Source organism: Melospiza georgiana, chromosome 7, assembly GCF_028018845.1.
Source record: "Melospiza georgiana isolate bMelGeo1 chromosome 7, bMelGeo1.pri, whole genome shotgun sequence".
Lineage (NCBI taxonomy): Eukaryota > Metazoa > Chordata > Aves > Passeriformes > Passerellidae > Melospiza > Melospiza georgiana.
In genome coordinates, this window is record NC_080436.1 from 30,230,076 (window position 1) to 30,246,705 (window position 16,630).

The following is a 16,630-nucleotide window of genomic DNA, read 5'->3' on the forward strand; positions in this document are numbered from 1 at the left end:
AGCTGTTTTGTGATGAGCATTTCACCCTTCCCTGTTGCCCTGCCTGCTGGGAAGAAGAAAGCAGCTTACCATGGACAGGGGTGTGGGATTCCATTGGAGGTGGAAGAGGGATTTTGAAGCTCCCTCACTCCAGGAGCTGGAGTCTTTCTCAATTAAACTGCCCCTGTGAAACCAGCCACTGATTATTTACAGGTTGGGCAGTGGATCACATCTGGGCAGTGATCAAATAATTCACTTGTTTGCTTGTTCTGCTGCTCACAGCTGCCTGGATATTTTCTGTATTTCTCCCTCTGTTCCACTTCTCCCTGTTTTCTTCTGTTGGGCCAGTTGACCTTTGTTTCTCCCTCTCAGCTGTGTTTGTCAGGAGTCTCTCAGAGAGCAGCAGAGCAACACAATTACACAGGGTATCACACTCATTTTATGGACAGGTGGACACACCGAAGAACAGGGAGATTAAAGGATTTGTTTCACATCATCCAGCAAACTTGTGGCAATAAAACTCGGATCTTCTTTCCAGACATCCAGTAGACATATTAATATATGGATGACATTTTGGAGAATGATGGACACAGCTCTGAAGAACTGCAAAAGGATTTTCTGGAGCGATCAGCAATTTCATAGTTGTGGCTGATCCAGCTGATAGTGTACTCAGGTTTTTAGAAAAGCTTCTCATTTCTTAAAGTAACTAAATCTTTATGTAATTATCAGAGATGCCCTTGTGGTTTCACTGTTAGAAAAATGAGGAGTAAAGGATAGGTCAGTGTTCACAGCAGGGGGAAGTTACTTGTCAGTCAGAACCTCCTGCTGCTGAGACCTGTGTTAACAGCTGAGCAGTTCAGGGTATCTAGGAAAGGGAGATGGAAGGCAAGAGAATAACATTCAGTGATGCAAATTATTAGGAATAGTTTAAAAAATGTATTTCCAATTCTTTGCAGAAGGTCTTAGGTTCTCACAATACTAAAAAGGACAACTGGAGGAAATTCCAATATAATTTGATATTTCTGTAATTGTGAGTAGCTTTAAAAAGGGAGCAATTACTTCTTTTTTCTCCAAATTTGAGGGCAAACAGTGGCATTTTGGCATGGTTGATTTGAAACAAATAACTGCAATGTTAAAAAAAAATTGGAACTTGTAGCTACACATTGTGAAAGCCAAGAACTTAGGCGTCTGAAAAACAGTTTCAGATGTCAAAACAGATAGGTTCATTGGAAGTTAGAAAGCACAGAGGTCCATATACAACAGCTGGTGCAGAGCACATAAACTTATTTTCTTTTTGCCAGAAATGGAGAGCATGTGCCAGTGTAAGCTATATGAGAACCATAAGTACTAGTCTATCTTGTCCTCAAGTAGTGTAGTCATCTGCTGTTGGAGACCTGAGCTTAGGTCAGTCTTTGATCTTACCTGGAATGTCTGTTCACATGTTGCTTTACCCACATGATGTCTAATTCTCAAGAGAGCCACAATGCCAGTATCCAGGCTGTGTTTATTACATGATGAATCCTTTTCTGGAGTATAAACTACAAGGAGAGTTTTACCCTTCTTCTAAAATGGAGAGAACTCACTGAAGTACAAATCTGCCTAGTACCAGCAAGGGGAATAGAGTAACTCAATAAATTGGTCCTGCTCTAAACCCTGAATCCTTTTCAAGTTGGCTGTTGCAAGCAGTATGTGTGAAATTGAGGCAAGTCTAGTTATTAGCATCCTTACTGCATGATACTTCAAAGGAGTGAAAAGCACAAGGATGTGTTTGTGTATATTTTCTTTCAGGTTAAAACCTAGGTCCATGTATATGATTATGGATCAGCTTTCCTGTTAAAGCTTGCTTGTTTTTAGCAGCCTGTGGTGGATGAAGCACAGCCTGTACTCTGCTGAATGGAGAGGTTCAAAGCTGGCACAGCTGGTTACAGCCCATGGTGCTTCTGTCCATGCCATGGGGTCAAAGCGGGTCCTGACCATAGCAGGGCAGGACTGGAGAGGAGCTGGTTCTGCAGCACCAGGGGGCTGAGCCCTGGACCTGCTGTGGCTCTGACACAGCAGCCTGGGGACCACTGCTTTCTGTGATTAGAGAATGCCGTGGGTTGTTTGGATGTTGTTCTTCCCTGTTTGAAGCAAGAGAGGAAGTTCTCTTCACTGCATGAAGAATTGACAGCAAGGCAATGTACTGCCTGCTCCTGCCAGAAGACATTACACATCTAATTTTTTTCTGTCTTGGCTGAGAGGGAGAGGCTGGATGAATTAAATCTCTTTAATCCCCCATCCTCTAACCACATCTGTTTCTACATGACTGAATTTGGCATGCAGGAATTCTTGAAACTAGCAGAGTCAATTATACTCATTAGCTGTTCAAAATGTTCACCCTCTCTCCTCCTCTCCAGTGTATAGTTGAGGTCTGTCCGTGCTGAGGGTGAGCAGAACTTGATGCAGCTGTCCTGAAGGTAGAACATCTCTGCTGTTTTGTCCTCATCTTTCCTTTCCCCAAGTATTACTGGTCTTAGGATGTCATTTGGGATGTTAATGCCTCTAAGTCTACAGCTTTTTACATTGCAACTCCATTGTAAATTACTTGATTTTATATATTTTTTTCCTAACTAGCTCCTTTCCCTGATAATGCCACTGTAAAACAAATTTCTTCTGGAGCTGTTTGTCATCCTCAGCCATTAGATCCTTTTTACTCTGTACATTAAGTGTTTTGGTTGCTGTCTGGTGACTGATACATGCTGTCTCTTGTGATAAGACAAATCTTTTCAATATTAGCTGTGCAAGCAGACAGAAACATAAATGCAATAAATGGATCCTGCTGTAAGCTCTGAATCCTCCCAAGCCTTACAGTACCAACTGAGAGGCAGGAAAATGAGCTGAACTCTCCTCTCTGTTGATAAGTTGTTGGGATGTTGTAGCACAGCAGCCCCACCAAAGGCAGACAGGCAGCAAAAATGTCTCTGAGAATGTTGCAGTGACAGGATGTGTCACCAGCTGTGCTGCCAGCCTGCTCCTGAGAAAGGCTCTTAGATAAGAACCTGATGTGTGTTAGCACAGCTCAGTGCTGTGGCTGCTTCATCCACTCACACTGAAGGAAGCTCCTCAGGGACCTCATTGTGTTACTGGTGGGGCATAGATCCTGTATGGGAATGGGCACAAACCTACAAGCAAAGCCATAGAGAAAGCAGTGGGGCATTCTGAGTGGTGAATGAGCATGGAACACCAGGTATTATGTTTCCTAGAGCACAGACATCTGAGGATAAAAGTGATCAAGGTTGTGTTTGCATATACTGCTGGAAACAGGGAGTAGTGTGACTGCCAGAATCCATGGAGAATATCTCATTGATTTAGGAGGGCTGGAGTTTCCTTCAGACTGGGATTGAAGTCAGAGCTATCAGAGTGTATTTCCCTCTGGTAAAGACAGTATATCTGTGGTCTGCTGAAAGGGATTTTTGGTTGCATGTCAGTCAGGTAAAGAAAGCAGTTACCAAGTGTGTGTGCAGGTGTACTCGGTTTGTTGAATGTGGGAGCTGCAGAATCCTAGGATTTTGTAGTTCCCACGTTTCCTGTCACATTTGTTTCTTATTCCCATACTTGAAATTGCATTAAATGGATTTGTTAGTTAGGTGGGTCACACAGGGAACTGTTGGTGGATTATTCTTCCTTTGACCAAATGAGCGGTTTGATCTGTGTGTTCGTTTGCTTTTGCTCACAGCAAGTATCAGTGTGCCCTCCAGCTAGCTTGTTACTCAGATGCTGTGAAGGGCATGGGAGCCTGACCTCTGCATAAAGAGAAGTCTCTCCTGCTAACCCACAGACTCTCTGTGGAAGGTCTAGTACCATTGAAAGAGCTCTCTGAAGGATCCTTGAAGCTAATCCTGTGTGCTGCTCCATTCCACTCTGTTTTTCCCAGTTTTATAGTGGGAGTGGGAACTGCTGAGTTGGAATACCAGTTATGATGAAGGTACACACCCACAGATCACTTGGTTCTGCAACAGGAGATTTGTGCTAATCTGCATTAGAGCAGATGAATATATGAGCAGAAAAGCAAAGGCATTAATTGGATGGGGTTTACATCACAGCCTGGATTTGAGATTGGATGTCTTGTGATTTCCATTTGTGTTTCTCTAAAAGATTTTTTCCCCCTGTTTATTACAGTCTATGGTGGCCTTTCTCAAGGATCCAGAAGGTGCTCCACTGTGGGAGGAAGATCCTGAAGCCAAAGATATTGTGCATGTTGACAGTGAAAAGGTACATTAGCTGGATAGATGTTCTGTTGTTTTATAAATATATGGGATTGAGTGTATATGTTTGTATTAATTCTTAGTGAAACACCATTACTTTGTTTCTTTGGGAGGGAAATTTAAAGTACCCAGCCTGTTTGAGGTGATTTGACAAATTTTGTGAGTTGTGATGGCTGTAAAGTCCTGTGCTTCCTGTGCTCCTCTGCCCTGCATGTGGCCATGACCTCAGTGTGCCTGCTACACAGCAAGTGTCAGAGCTTGGGGATGGTGTGGGGACACAGCCCTCTCTGTCTCAGGGAACTGGAGCAGCTGGCAGGGTGCAGTCACTGCAGAATGCAAGTAGGAGGTAAAAGGCTGCTCTTCAAACTGCAGGTTGGCATTAAACCTGGGGTTCCCTCATGTGCCTGAGGTTAGGGAGGGTGAAGCAGGAGGAAAGGGATCCAGATCTTGAGGGATTTAACTTGGTACAGGAACTGTCCTCTCAGTGTTAAGAGGGAAAGCAGTGAATGTGATGAAACTTCCTTAAAAAGCCAGTGCCACCACAGTTACTCATTATGTTTTTTCTAATATAATCAGCTTGGTCTTTTATATTAGTTTTCTAGTCTATAGATTTTTTAAACTTTAATTGATTGGACTCTGGCTGGTATTTTGTAAAGGGCTTTTTCAATTTTCTGGCTTTCATTTTTAATATTAGAAATGGTTATTCTGACATTCAGTTTTTGTAGGAAGATTAATTTTTAATGTTCACCCTCTGTACTCTATTACAAGGCTTCCAGGGGTTGCATTCAATTTGAAAACTTCATCTAGTTTTTCTATCATGCTGGTACTGAAAAATCCTTTTTGCATGGCATCTCATAGGTTTGGCAAGGTTTCATAGTGTGAAAAGTGAACTTGTTTTGTTATTATTGAGTCTGACTTTTTGAATTGCAATATGGATTTTGGATGTGTCAGCAAAGAAAGAGTTCCAGGTAGAGATTCTGCAGTGAGAGTGAACTAAACCACAGAACTTCCACACATTAACAGTGGAGATATTGGTCTAGGATATTCAGCAGATAGCTGAATGTATAATAAATTTTGTCATTTTGTTTCAAGTTAAAATTGAGGAAAAAAAAGAAAAAAAAGAGTCCTATCTGTTAGGGAAGGTGAGCCCTTTTCCCTCAGATAAATGAGCCTGTGTTCTATGAATACATATATTGCTTTTTTAAAGTTGTAGTACAGGGTCATTGAGTATAAGTGTGTGTTTTATTTTCCTTGGTTCATTCACTAGGAATTGAGAAGGCTTCTGAAGAAGGAAGACAAGCCCTTACTGATGATGTTCTATGCCCCATGTAAGTAGCCCAGCATGTTCTGTCACTTCCTTCCCCCTTCTCTGCTGAGAGATGTCCATGTCTGACTGGAAGATTTACCTGTGCTTCACTAATAATACCATCTTGTGTCACCTTTATCCTTCAGCTCCTTGTGTTGTTGTGCCTGTCCTCAGTTTTTTCCCTGGTTGTCCATCACTTGTATCCTGGTCTTGTCTCTTTTGTGATGATGGTTCTTGCTCAATGTTCTTTTAAGCAGCTGCTTTCTATAATTTTGTTACCTGTTGTCCTTTCTAGGTTTGTGCTGCACAGAACAGAAACTCTGTGTGCTGCAGGCAGAGGGAATTGTGCAGTCATCAGGAGCAGGACTATTGTTCCTGCTCCATCCCAGAGGCACCCTGAATGTTCCTGCCTACATGGGCAGGGGTAACTCAGTGAGGTTTCAGGAAGAGGAGAGCACATTGGAATCTCTCAGTTTCTTTTTGTGACTTTGACCTTGTATTGCTGCTATCTTGTCATTGCATTGGCTACTTGTTCCTTAGTGTTGCAGACTCACAGCTGCCTTTTTGTGTTTCCTGGTGACTGCTGTGTGAGAGGCTTTCCAGCTCTTCTGAGTAGGACTGTGTTGCACTTGAGCTGTTGCTCAGTTCAGGAAGCAAGAAAGCCATGAGAAGAGAATAAATGTGTGACCCAAACTAGGAAAGCCTCCCAGCAGTGCCCTGGTAGGGAAGTTGATATTGGGTACCACCAGCAGTTGGCTGTCTGATTCTCTTTAAAGCTTGTGTCCCATGGCAGCATTATCTGGTGTTTCTCAGTGTATCTTCTCTTGTACTTCCTGCCTGAAACACCAGTCTACCTTTTTATTCTCATCTGAGCGATACCAAGATGGCCAAAATTGCCCAAGACTTAGTTTGATTTTTCTTTAAATGAAATCAAATCCCTTGTGGCTCTGTGCCTTTGGACTCTGCAGTGGTGCTGTGTGGCCTGGTGTGGTGTGTGGCTGTTCCCAGCAGCTGCAGCCCTGGATCAGCGGGAGATGCTACGGCTGCTCTGCTGGAAATCATCCCTTCAGGGAGAGCTGGGCTGCACAGTGCTTTCACAGTTTACCTCTATCAGGAGTAATTGTTTTCCACAGCCCAGCCTCTTTGTGAAATGTGCCTTATCTAACCCTTCGTTCTCTTTGAACTGTTCCCCCAGAAACCCTCCTCCTTCCAGTTTCTCTTCTTTGAAGTGGCAAAACACCTGCTAGTTTTCAGTGCTGTAATACTTGTGCTGCTTTCCAAACTGCTGTGAAGGAAGTCTACTTGTGAGGGTTTTTTTTCCTCTGATTTATCAGTTTGTAACTCCCTCATCTTTTATTTAACACACAAGACTTTCTGAATTGGTTGTTGTCCAAATTTTCTTTTCTTGCTCCTTTTACCGGAGACAGAATACATCCAGCAGTTGCAATAAAATATGGCCTTTGAGCAGCTGAAATTATTGGTTACATTCAAGTGTTACCTTTCATAACTGGGAGCAGCACATCAAGACTGGTCACTAAAAGAAATTCAACTTTTTGTTACTTGTAAGGGATGTCTTTGGCCCAAGAGGACATCATAGGCTTTGTCTGGGAGGCTGTGGGGAAGACAGCTGCCTTATTTCTCTGCTTTGTTGGAAGCAGGGGCTTTAGATTAATTGTGGCAGATTGATAGGAAATGGGCACTTTCATTAGGTACTGGTGCAGAGGGACATGAATGCAACTACAGACTTACATGTAGTTATTTAAATATTTCAGGAATGGTTGGTCAGGGTAAAACAACTCAAAACCAAGGCTTGCTTTCCTCAGAAGATATTGCCTGCCATTTGCAGACCTTTCACTGTAGGTTCGGGCCTATATTAGAAAGTCAGACATCACTAAAGATGAAATATTAGGTGTACTTGAAGGCATTCAGATTTATTTGTAGTTAACTCTGTCAAAGAAGACTCCTGCAGGAGACTGTCTGGATTTGGCAATAAAGAAGGAGCTGTTTATAAACATGATTGAAAACAAGGCTTTAAAAATGTAGGTGTTACCTAGTGGAAAGACTAATCTGTATTTAATTAAGCTTCCCTTTTGGGAAAAAGTACAAGCAGAAAGAACAGAAGAAAATTAGTTTTTTGAGATTCCCCTTTTATGCCTGTAGAGGGGTATATGTGGCTTGGCAGCATCCTGAAAAATATAACCCAGAGGTATGAGGACAGGAGAGGGTATACTGAAATGGGTCTGGGAGCAGCAAGTTTGAGGCAGCAGCAGAGCTGGGAAGGGGAGCATGATGAGGATGATGGCTGGGTGGAGGAGGCTGGTGTGGGCCTGTGCCCTAGGAGGGACTCCAGGGAGCAGTAAGAGAGTGAAGAGGGGAAAATAGAGAAATTGCTGCAGGACTCAAGGGCCTGAGGCTCCTGAGGAGAGAAGAAATAGAGGATTCAGAAGATGATGTCTGCCAACTCACATCTTTTTATGTCTGTCCAGTGGTTTGGATGAAGCTGCGAGACCTCAGCGGGCCTTAAATGTGCGGTCTGTGCCCACCAAGAAATTGTCATTTTGACCAGCACTAATTTAACAACCTCATTGTCAATTTGAGTGGAGAGATCAAAGATGGAAAGACCACAGAAACAAGAGCTCTCCTTCGTCAGATTAAAGGATGTTCTTTTCCAGGCTTGCTGATGTGATCCCAAAGTTGTGGCTGCAAAATCTGTTCCTCCTTTCTGGAAGATACTTTCAAAACTCTGTCTGTTAACCACAATAGAAGTGTTGACTACTGTCCCGTGGTGGACTGAGAGTTTCCACCATAAATGTCTGGAGTGCTTGGCTCCAGCTACCTTTCTTCCATGCTGTCTGCACTCCTGCCCCTTTCCATCTGCATGCACAGATTTTACTTGGCAGGGGTGAAAACTGCTGCTTACAAGGTGATTTACTGCTAATCTGCTTAGCACTGCCGAGCATCATCAAGCAGCTCTCACTCTGCACACTCCAACTACACACTGGTGGTCTTCCTCACTCACCCTTTGTCTTTTCCACAGCACATTATTGTATCTTACAAGGGCTGTTGCTCCTGAGCTATGTCTGCTCAATTAACAGAGCACCGTGTAACACTTGATGTCTGTGTAATGTGTTTAGGAAATGCATCTCAAATTAATTTCAAAGCCTTGTTAAGCTGGGATGAATCTGAAGTACCTCCCCCTGTCCCTTCAAAGACCAGAAGTGCACAAAGCTTTTTGTTTTGAGTTCACAATCATCTTCTGTTGACTTTTGATATGTGTGTTTCAACTTGTATTCTCCTCTGGGCTCAGCTCAGAGCCTGAGGAGTATAAGATGGTTTTACTCTCTCCATACAAGGATGAGAAATGAATGTGAAAATGAAGAGCATGAAAAATGTGCAAAAATAGAGGCTTGTATCAAGTAACATACTCAGAAAATAATAATCTAATAATGATTTAGTAAAGCAGATAAAGAATTTTTGTTTAATTTTTTTAATATAAAATATTACTGCATATGCTTTGGAACATAGATACTGTTCAAGAGGTTGAATGGAGTTGTTGGCATATTACTTACACAATTTTTTTCTTCTCAGGGTGTGGTGTTTGTAAGAGAATGATGCCATCTTATCAGCAGGCAGCCACAGAACTCAAGGGTAAATATGTAAGTGAGACAATGAGATTTATATGACGTTTCAAAAATTATTTTAACAATTTTTTAAAGTATATAAATCGAAAAATATTTAGCAAAATCAAAATTATCCATTTTTAGGCCAGCTGAAAAAAGAAATAATCTACTCTGTTCCAGATATCTTCAGAATTTTCTCTTGGTTTTTATTCTTCTAAAACTTTAGAGAATGAGATGCGAACTCCCTTGCCCTTTAGATCCACTGCAGTTTTTTCCATGGAAATACAGGCTCTGACACTATGTAGATTTGTTTTGCCTCTTAATTTATAAATTTTTAGGCCTTTTGAGCTAATTTTGGTAAAGAAAGAAATGTTTGCCTTAATGGGTTTGATCAGCTTTTTGGCCTGATGTTTCATAGCAAGGTCAGGGATGGATGCCCTCATTGCAGTTATTAATCCACTTTTTTGGTGGAGAATCACAGTGTTATGGGAGAGAAATCCCCCACCCATAAGCTACTGGTCACCCTCCACCCACTCAGCATTAGTAGAAACTTACAGTTTAACTGTAGTTCTGTCAAAGCTGATGTCACATTGATATAAAAGTAAGTTTTGACTCTAATAAAGTACAGAATTCACAGTAATTTAGTTACCCCTTTGTAGTTACAGTGTGTATTGATCTCTGCAAGCAAGTCAAAGGCACCTGTCTAGTTGAGGTTTTATAATGTGCTTAACGCATGATTTATATGGTGCCAGTAGTACATAAAGGATGAAGAAATAGGATTGTTGTTTCATGGCTGTAGCAGGATTTGGTCTGATCCTACCTGTTGGATCATTCACTGCTGTGTTTACAGGTTTCCCTGTGAGGAAAAGATGAAGCACTGCAGTTCATTGCTGGGGCAGCTCTGGCCATTTGTTCTTGTGACCACCTAGTGCTGTCAGACTGCCCAACATTCTCCAAACCAGTTGTTTTCAGAAGTGCTTTCTTTAAATCCTTGTTTTGCTTAGGGCTGGAATGAGTGGGAGTTAGTCAGATTTATTTAGGACACGGCACAAGCCTTGGAAGATATTTCCAGGAGTGTTTTTGTCGGGCCAGGCAGCATTCTAAGGCCATCTCCCCTCAGAGGAGCATGTGCTGCAGCCTTGGGAAGGCACTCCCACCCTGCATGGCAGGGCCTCCTGGGGTGAGAGGGATTAGGAGTGCAAACATCACCTACAGAGACAGTGCCAGAGAGGAGGCATGCTGCACAGCACTCTGTCCTCCTGCAGTTCTCCCTTCCTTCTTTGTGTGCAGCTCATTTATTAAATTCAGATAATTTAGATCTATTCTGGTTTGAGTATTTCCTTCCTCACTTGGAAATGGTTTCTACAGATCCGGGCTGATCCTGCACAGCTGACTGACAGGGCTGGGACACAGTTCTTTGCAGTGGAGGCTTGTGGTGCAGGATCAGTTCAGAGCAAGGTCCAGTTATGCCACTGCCACCCATGTTTTCCACAAAAATTGGTCTGTTTGTCAAAATATGACCCAATTAGCTTCCTGAGTGGGATGTGTACACGGCTTGCCATTTCTAAAGTTAACTGTGCTGTACCCATCATAAATTATTCATGAAGTGCCTTAGAGTGATGTTGACCTCCAGATCAGACTTGGCTGCAAAGTTTATGAGTGGTTTGGATGAGCTGAAGGTTTGGCCTTTTAATCTGACCTGTCATTAACTGTCAGGATATGCCAGGCTCAAAAGTGATTATTGCCGTTATATAGCAGGAAAATTAAGTGCAGTATTGCCTATTGAAGAGGTCATAAAAGTGAAGGGGTGAACTGTACCTCTCTCTGGCCTCTGTGTTCCCTCAGGACTGATTGTTTCTTGTCCCAGTGCTGTTACTGAGAGGAAGGCAGGGTGGCATACTTAGTTCATATTATGGTTATATCTTATAATTCTGTTGCACCCAGTGCAGAAGGAAAAAGTGCTCCAAATCAGAAATGGACTTATTTTATCCTTGGCAGGAAAGATTCCTGTGGTTAGAGGGTTGGCTGGGCTCTGGTGAGTGAGCAGGGGGGAGCTGGATATTAGCAAACCATTCACCATCTCCCTAATGGCCATGAACTTTGTGAGTGTGCCAGAATGCTCTGCTGTAAAGACTGACTTGAGAATGTGCTTAAGTGCTTTCCTCCTTGGTGCTTGTCTTTTTTTTTTTCTTTTAAATTTTTTGTGCTGTAAGGTACCAGTTTTTTCCCCATCAGGAAAACTGAGAATCAGGGTAGAGGGTCACAACTAAACAGGAATAGTCAGAAGCTCCAAATACTTGGGCAGCTAGGAAAGGTTCAGAGTTGGTTTAGATTAAAGGTAGCTTGTTGGAGAGCAGATGAGTGTTGAAATATGTCAAGTGTCACTGCAGAGGTGAAAGGAATAAACTGATCTTTGTTTCTGCAATGGCTATTACAAGAGGTAATGGACCTAAATTGAAGATGGGGTCATTCAGTGTTTTGCTAAAAGCAAATATGCCAAATGTCTGGCAGGAGGGCCCTGGTTTTGGGCAGTAGGTGTTTTTTGATGGCCTCTGGCAGCCTGATTTTCAAAATTCTGTGATTATTGGCCAGCTAAAGCTGTTGCTCTTGTCATTAAAACAAATCCTGTTGTAATAAGCTTTTTTGCTAAATATGCTTCATATAATGTAATGAACAGCAGAATAAATCCAAGTTATTGGCTTTTATCAATCACCTTTAGATGGGCTCAGTGAAATTGTCTGGCATGGGCAGGAATGCCCACTTAAATCATAGAAAGTCCTCTGAAAGTTCACAGCAAGTGTGGAATCTGGTAGGCTGGTGTTAATTAAGGAATTAGTTAACAAAACTGGTTCTTGCTTTATAGAGCAACTGTTGTATCTTGATCCTATTGCATTTACCTGCCTTTAGGTGGTGGCATGGAGGATAAGGAAAGGGGAGAATTGAGTCTAGATAATCTCATATGAATTAAATCAATCCAGTTATTTGAACTACAAGGAAAATTCAAAGTGGAAGATTAGGCCAGCATGTATAAACCTTACTTCTGTACTCTCCTCTGTTCAATTTATCCTTTCTTAGGATAGGGAAGAGAAAACAAAGTATCTTTTTGTGACTTTCCAGCACATTCTTAGGAATGGCTGACCTTCAAATGAGGATTTTCTGCTTTAAGATTTATTTCATGCTGGCTCTGAGCACATTTGGTTGGTCTGTGCAGTTTGCTGCAGTCAGGAACGTGGTATTAAATTCTGATGTGGTATTTCAGCTGGAAGGAGAAAATCCTGTTTTTGGAGAGGGAAAGAGGAGGGGGTTGGATTAAGACCCTGCTGCTAAAATGATTTAAGCCGTCAATGCCATTAAACTAAGTTAATCAGGAAGTGGTATCTCAGCAACTTGCTGGGTCCAAGTTTGACAGCAGAATGACCTCTGTGTGAGTTGCACACCCACAAAAACTTGGAATCGATCCCATCTTCCAATTTTCATGTCACAAATATTTGGAAGACATTTGGACAGGGCACAGAATAAGTCACAGGGCACGATATAAGTCCCAGGAGCCCTGAACCTGAAGCTCAGACATTGTTGAGATGGAGGACGGGTTGGGATAGAGCTGAGGAAAGAGTTTTTGTTTTACAGGCTAGTCTAAAAAGCTACTGTGCTTCTGTGCCTCTCTTTTGAAGACTGTAGGACAAGGTTAATTCTTAACTCTCATTATACCCTGCCCTACCTAAGTTAACCTATTTAGAGCATATAAATGCCATGCGCTATTTCCTGAGCTCATGGATATAGGGCACGTTTTATTTTCACATCAAAGTCCTGCTGATTTCCCCTTGCCATTCAGTAAGTGCATTTTTGACCTGGCATAATGCCTGTGGTTGGTTAGACATTGACAAGTTGGTTAGACATAGACAAGTTCATTGCTGGAGTGGAAACCAGAGAGCTGAGGGTAGAATTTCTGGTGTCCTGTTTAATGTTTGGATATGAACTAAGAACTCTTTTTTTCTACATGCAGAAGAAGGAAAAAATCTAGCTGTAGCTTAAAATCCAAATGTGCAAAGTGGAGCGCAAGTGCTGCCATTGAGAGAATTCCCTTTAGGTATTTCTATTAGTGGGTGAATAAAAAGAAACAGACATGCTTCCAGAGCAGTGAGGAGGTGACATGCTAACTGCTGTGTGTTTTCTCTGGATTAGACTCAAGTATTGTTCTGTTTTCCCTTGCACAAAATCAGAAAAACTTCAGTGCCTTTTAGAGAGAGCCCCTTGCTTGACAGCTATATGAATGAAATCAGAATCTGCCCAGATTGAAGTGGGTTTTACTTAAATCTTCAAACAAATGGTGTGATGTTCCTGCTGTATTGTAAGATTATGCTCTGTTTTTCCAGGTCCTTGCGGGGATGAATGTTTACTCTGCTGAATTCGAAAGGATAAAGGAAGAATTCAATGTCCGGGGATATCCTACAATCTGCTATTTTGAGTCGGTTATGTTTTGCAACTATTTTAGAAATCATGCACTCTTGTATAATTGAGTGGTTTTATCTTTTAGGGCCAGGACTGAACTTTGTTTTGTTGCTTTAACAGGAAAGGAAAGTTCCTGTTCAACTTTGAGAACTTTGGTGCTACCGCAGCAGATATCGCAGAGTGGCTGAAACAGTAAGGCATTGAACTTCATGCACTCCACCTTTTATGTACTCTTCATTATTTACAGAATGTAATGGTTTGGGAGCAGACATCTCTCCCTCCTTCCCTCCGCTCAGAAGAGCAAACAAAACTACCCCGCTGAGATCAGCTAAACTCATACGGAGAGATTGACTAATGTTTGGTTTTTAGCATGCATGCCTTGCATTTCACAATTGCATTTTGTCTGTAATAGCAGACTGACTGTGGACTGAAATAAATGCAGATACACAGATCTCAACTTCGTTAAAAATGCCAGGTTAAATTTCCAGTGATCTTGGGTGCTTGACTTCTGTTGTGTTATTAAAAATGTATATACCAAGTGTGCAGTTCTTGTTGGCTCATCAGCCTTTAGCTGAAGCCTTTAAAGTGTCTTGCAGTGACAAAATGAAGATCAAGGCACCCTGGATAGGTAGTCACTTTTACAACATCTGTGTTTGCTGTCATGACATGAAAGTGTAGAAAGCACCTTGTTCTACCTAAAGAGAGCTATTTGCAGGCATAAACATTTTGGGGGCTGAATGAGCCTATGAGACTAACAGTTCAGAGGCACAGGAAAAGTGTGTGTGTGTGTGTGTGTGTGTGTGTGTGTGTGTGTGTGTGTGTGTGTGTGTGTGTGTAGCTGCTCTTCAGCTGGTGCAAATCCCCACATGGTCAGTGAGGCTGGTGGAGGAGCTGGAGGGAGCTGAGATAATGTGGTGATGGAGAAATCCCATTTGCAGTGAGCCCAGGCTCTTGGGCATGGTGTCATCTTTGTAACCCTCCCTTGTTTGCTGCAGTCGTGGAAACAATATTGAAATGAAGCTAATGAAAGGAAACAAACCCATGGGAAGGAACAGACTGTTGCAAACTATTGTAGTAGTACAGCTTAGCAAAATTGGCTCAGAATGAATGTATTTTGCTGTGCTGGGGATGTGCATATGGTTGCAAGTAGCCCAGGGTCTCCAGCATCAGTAGGCTGAATGCTTCAGGATTTGGAACCCACAAATGAAGTGAGAGCAGCATCCTGCTAGCATCAGGGGCTACAAACACTGCAAGCAAGTACTGCCCAGTGGCTCAAAGAGGAGGAATTCAGCCAGAGTCATTAAGCCTGGTGTAGTCAATTAAGTCTTCAAATATGAGTGATCAAGATGGCAACTCCAGCAACTTGAAGATGATCAGCCCTTGGAGCAAGGATATGGCTTAATCACCTGCACTTTGTTATGCTTTTCAATTCTGCAAGGATGTGGTTATCTCTTGGCTACCATATGTGAAACATTAGCTGTTTGGGGTGTTTTTTCCCCCTGTCTGCCCACATAATATCCAGATAATCCTGCAATATGCAGTACCTTTATATCAGTGCTGTGACAGCAAGTGAACACAGCTACTGGAGGAAAGCAGAACAGCTGCAAGCTCTTTCCAATGATAATCTCTGCTAACAAGCCACTGTGGGCTTTGGCTGATACTTCAGCAGTCCAGAGCTAAAGACAGCTGTTTGTCCTCACTTAGTGCATGCTTATTAGTTGCCCAAAAGATGATCTGAGCAGTAGCCTGGTACCCCTGTTTTGTAATAAATACAACCTTTAAGGAAACCACGTTGAGTAGTTATGTGTACTTATATTTTGCCAGTAATTGATGCTTAAATTACAATCAATTAAATTATTAATAAAAGTGCATATAGGCTGAACATGCTGCATACATAATATTATACTATTCTGAGGAATCTGCAGTACAGGTAGTCAAAATGGTATGGCAAGGGCTTTAGGAAAGCCAAGGAGTGCAATGGGATAGCTGTAGGGTGCACTGGCTGGGTTTCACAATAGCATAATATTAAAATATTGAAAGGTTGCTTTTGTACAAAATGTTATACTAAGGAGCAGGGGCATGGCAGGGCCATGGCAAGGAAAGCCAATGCATTTTTATACTGAGCATGCATGTGCTGTGCTTGTAGAGTCTCAGAAGCAAATCCAGCAGACACTGAGCCATATGAAATGGCCCATTATGTGTGGACAATAAGTACACTCTGCAGAAAAGCAGCTCTCTCTCTCCCTCTTCTTGGTTTTTTCCCTCTAAATACTACTGGTAAAGTGCTGAAAGTGGGTGATCTTAGGCTCATTTGTGGGAGAGAACATGATATAATTTAATGAAAGTTAGAATTATTTAAATCATTGTCCATGCTTTTTCCTCTCATTACAAGAACTGCTAGTTTGGAGGTCTCCAACACCTCTCTTTTTTTTTTTTCTTTTCTTTTTTTTTTTTTTTCTCGTGCTTATAAAAGGTGCTTCTTTCTTATGCTGAAGTGTGCTAATGTATCAGTCTTACAGGTACTTCACCTTTCTTATCTTCCTAATAAGCACTGGCTACTGTGTTATGGAGATTCAGATGTTTTCATCAGAAGGTAGAGATGAACCATCACGCAGCCTGAATCCAACCCAGCAGAGATGCTATTTTGTGCATCCCACTTTTTTGTTAATTCTGATACACAGCTGTATCAGCCTGAGTGGTAGGCAAGCCCAGCAGCTTCTTGCTGCCTTCAACAGCTGCTTAGTTTGTCCTGCTGTTTTATAGATTCCCCTCAGGCCATTCCTTAGCATCAGCTACTTTGTAAAATCAAGAACTTGTCCTGTGCTCTCAATTGAATTAGCTTTTGATAACTCTTCTGGACTTCTGTCATCCTAATCAGGTGTTGGCTGTGCCTTGTCTCAGTGCTGAATGACATTTTAAATTTTGCTTGTTGCTTTCTCCAGGCCTTGAGGTGTTTCTTACCACCTCCCATGTAGGCTCATTAGCATGCAGAGCATTTTAAATTAGGCTATTTGAATAAACATCCTGTGCCC

General features: G+C 42.1%; 1 protein-coding gene across 1 annotated transcript in view; it reads left to right on the top strand.

Moving 5' to 3' along the window:
• PDIA5 (protein disulfide isomerase family A member 5) overlaps positions 1-16,630 on the top strand; it is a 97,068-nt gene that overhangs the window by 30,740 nt on the left and 49,698 nt on the right. The window contains exons 6-10 of the mRNA XM_058028508.1: positions 4,138-4,230; positions 5,491-5,551; positions 9,118-9,185; positions 13,523-13,614; positions 13,719-13,790. Of these exons, the coding sequence (XP_057884491.1) occupies positions 4,138-4,230; positions 5,491-5,551; positions 9,118-9,185; positions 13,523-13,614; positions 13,719-13,790 (386 nt within the window). The remainder of the gene's footprint in view (positions 1-4,137; positions 4,231-5,490; positions 5,552-9,117; positions 9,186-13,522; positions 13,615-13,718; positions 13,791-16,630) is intronic.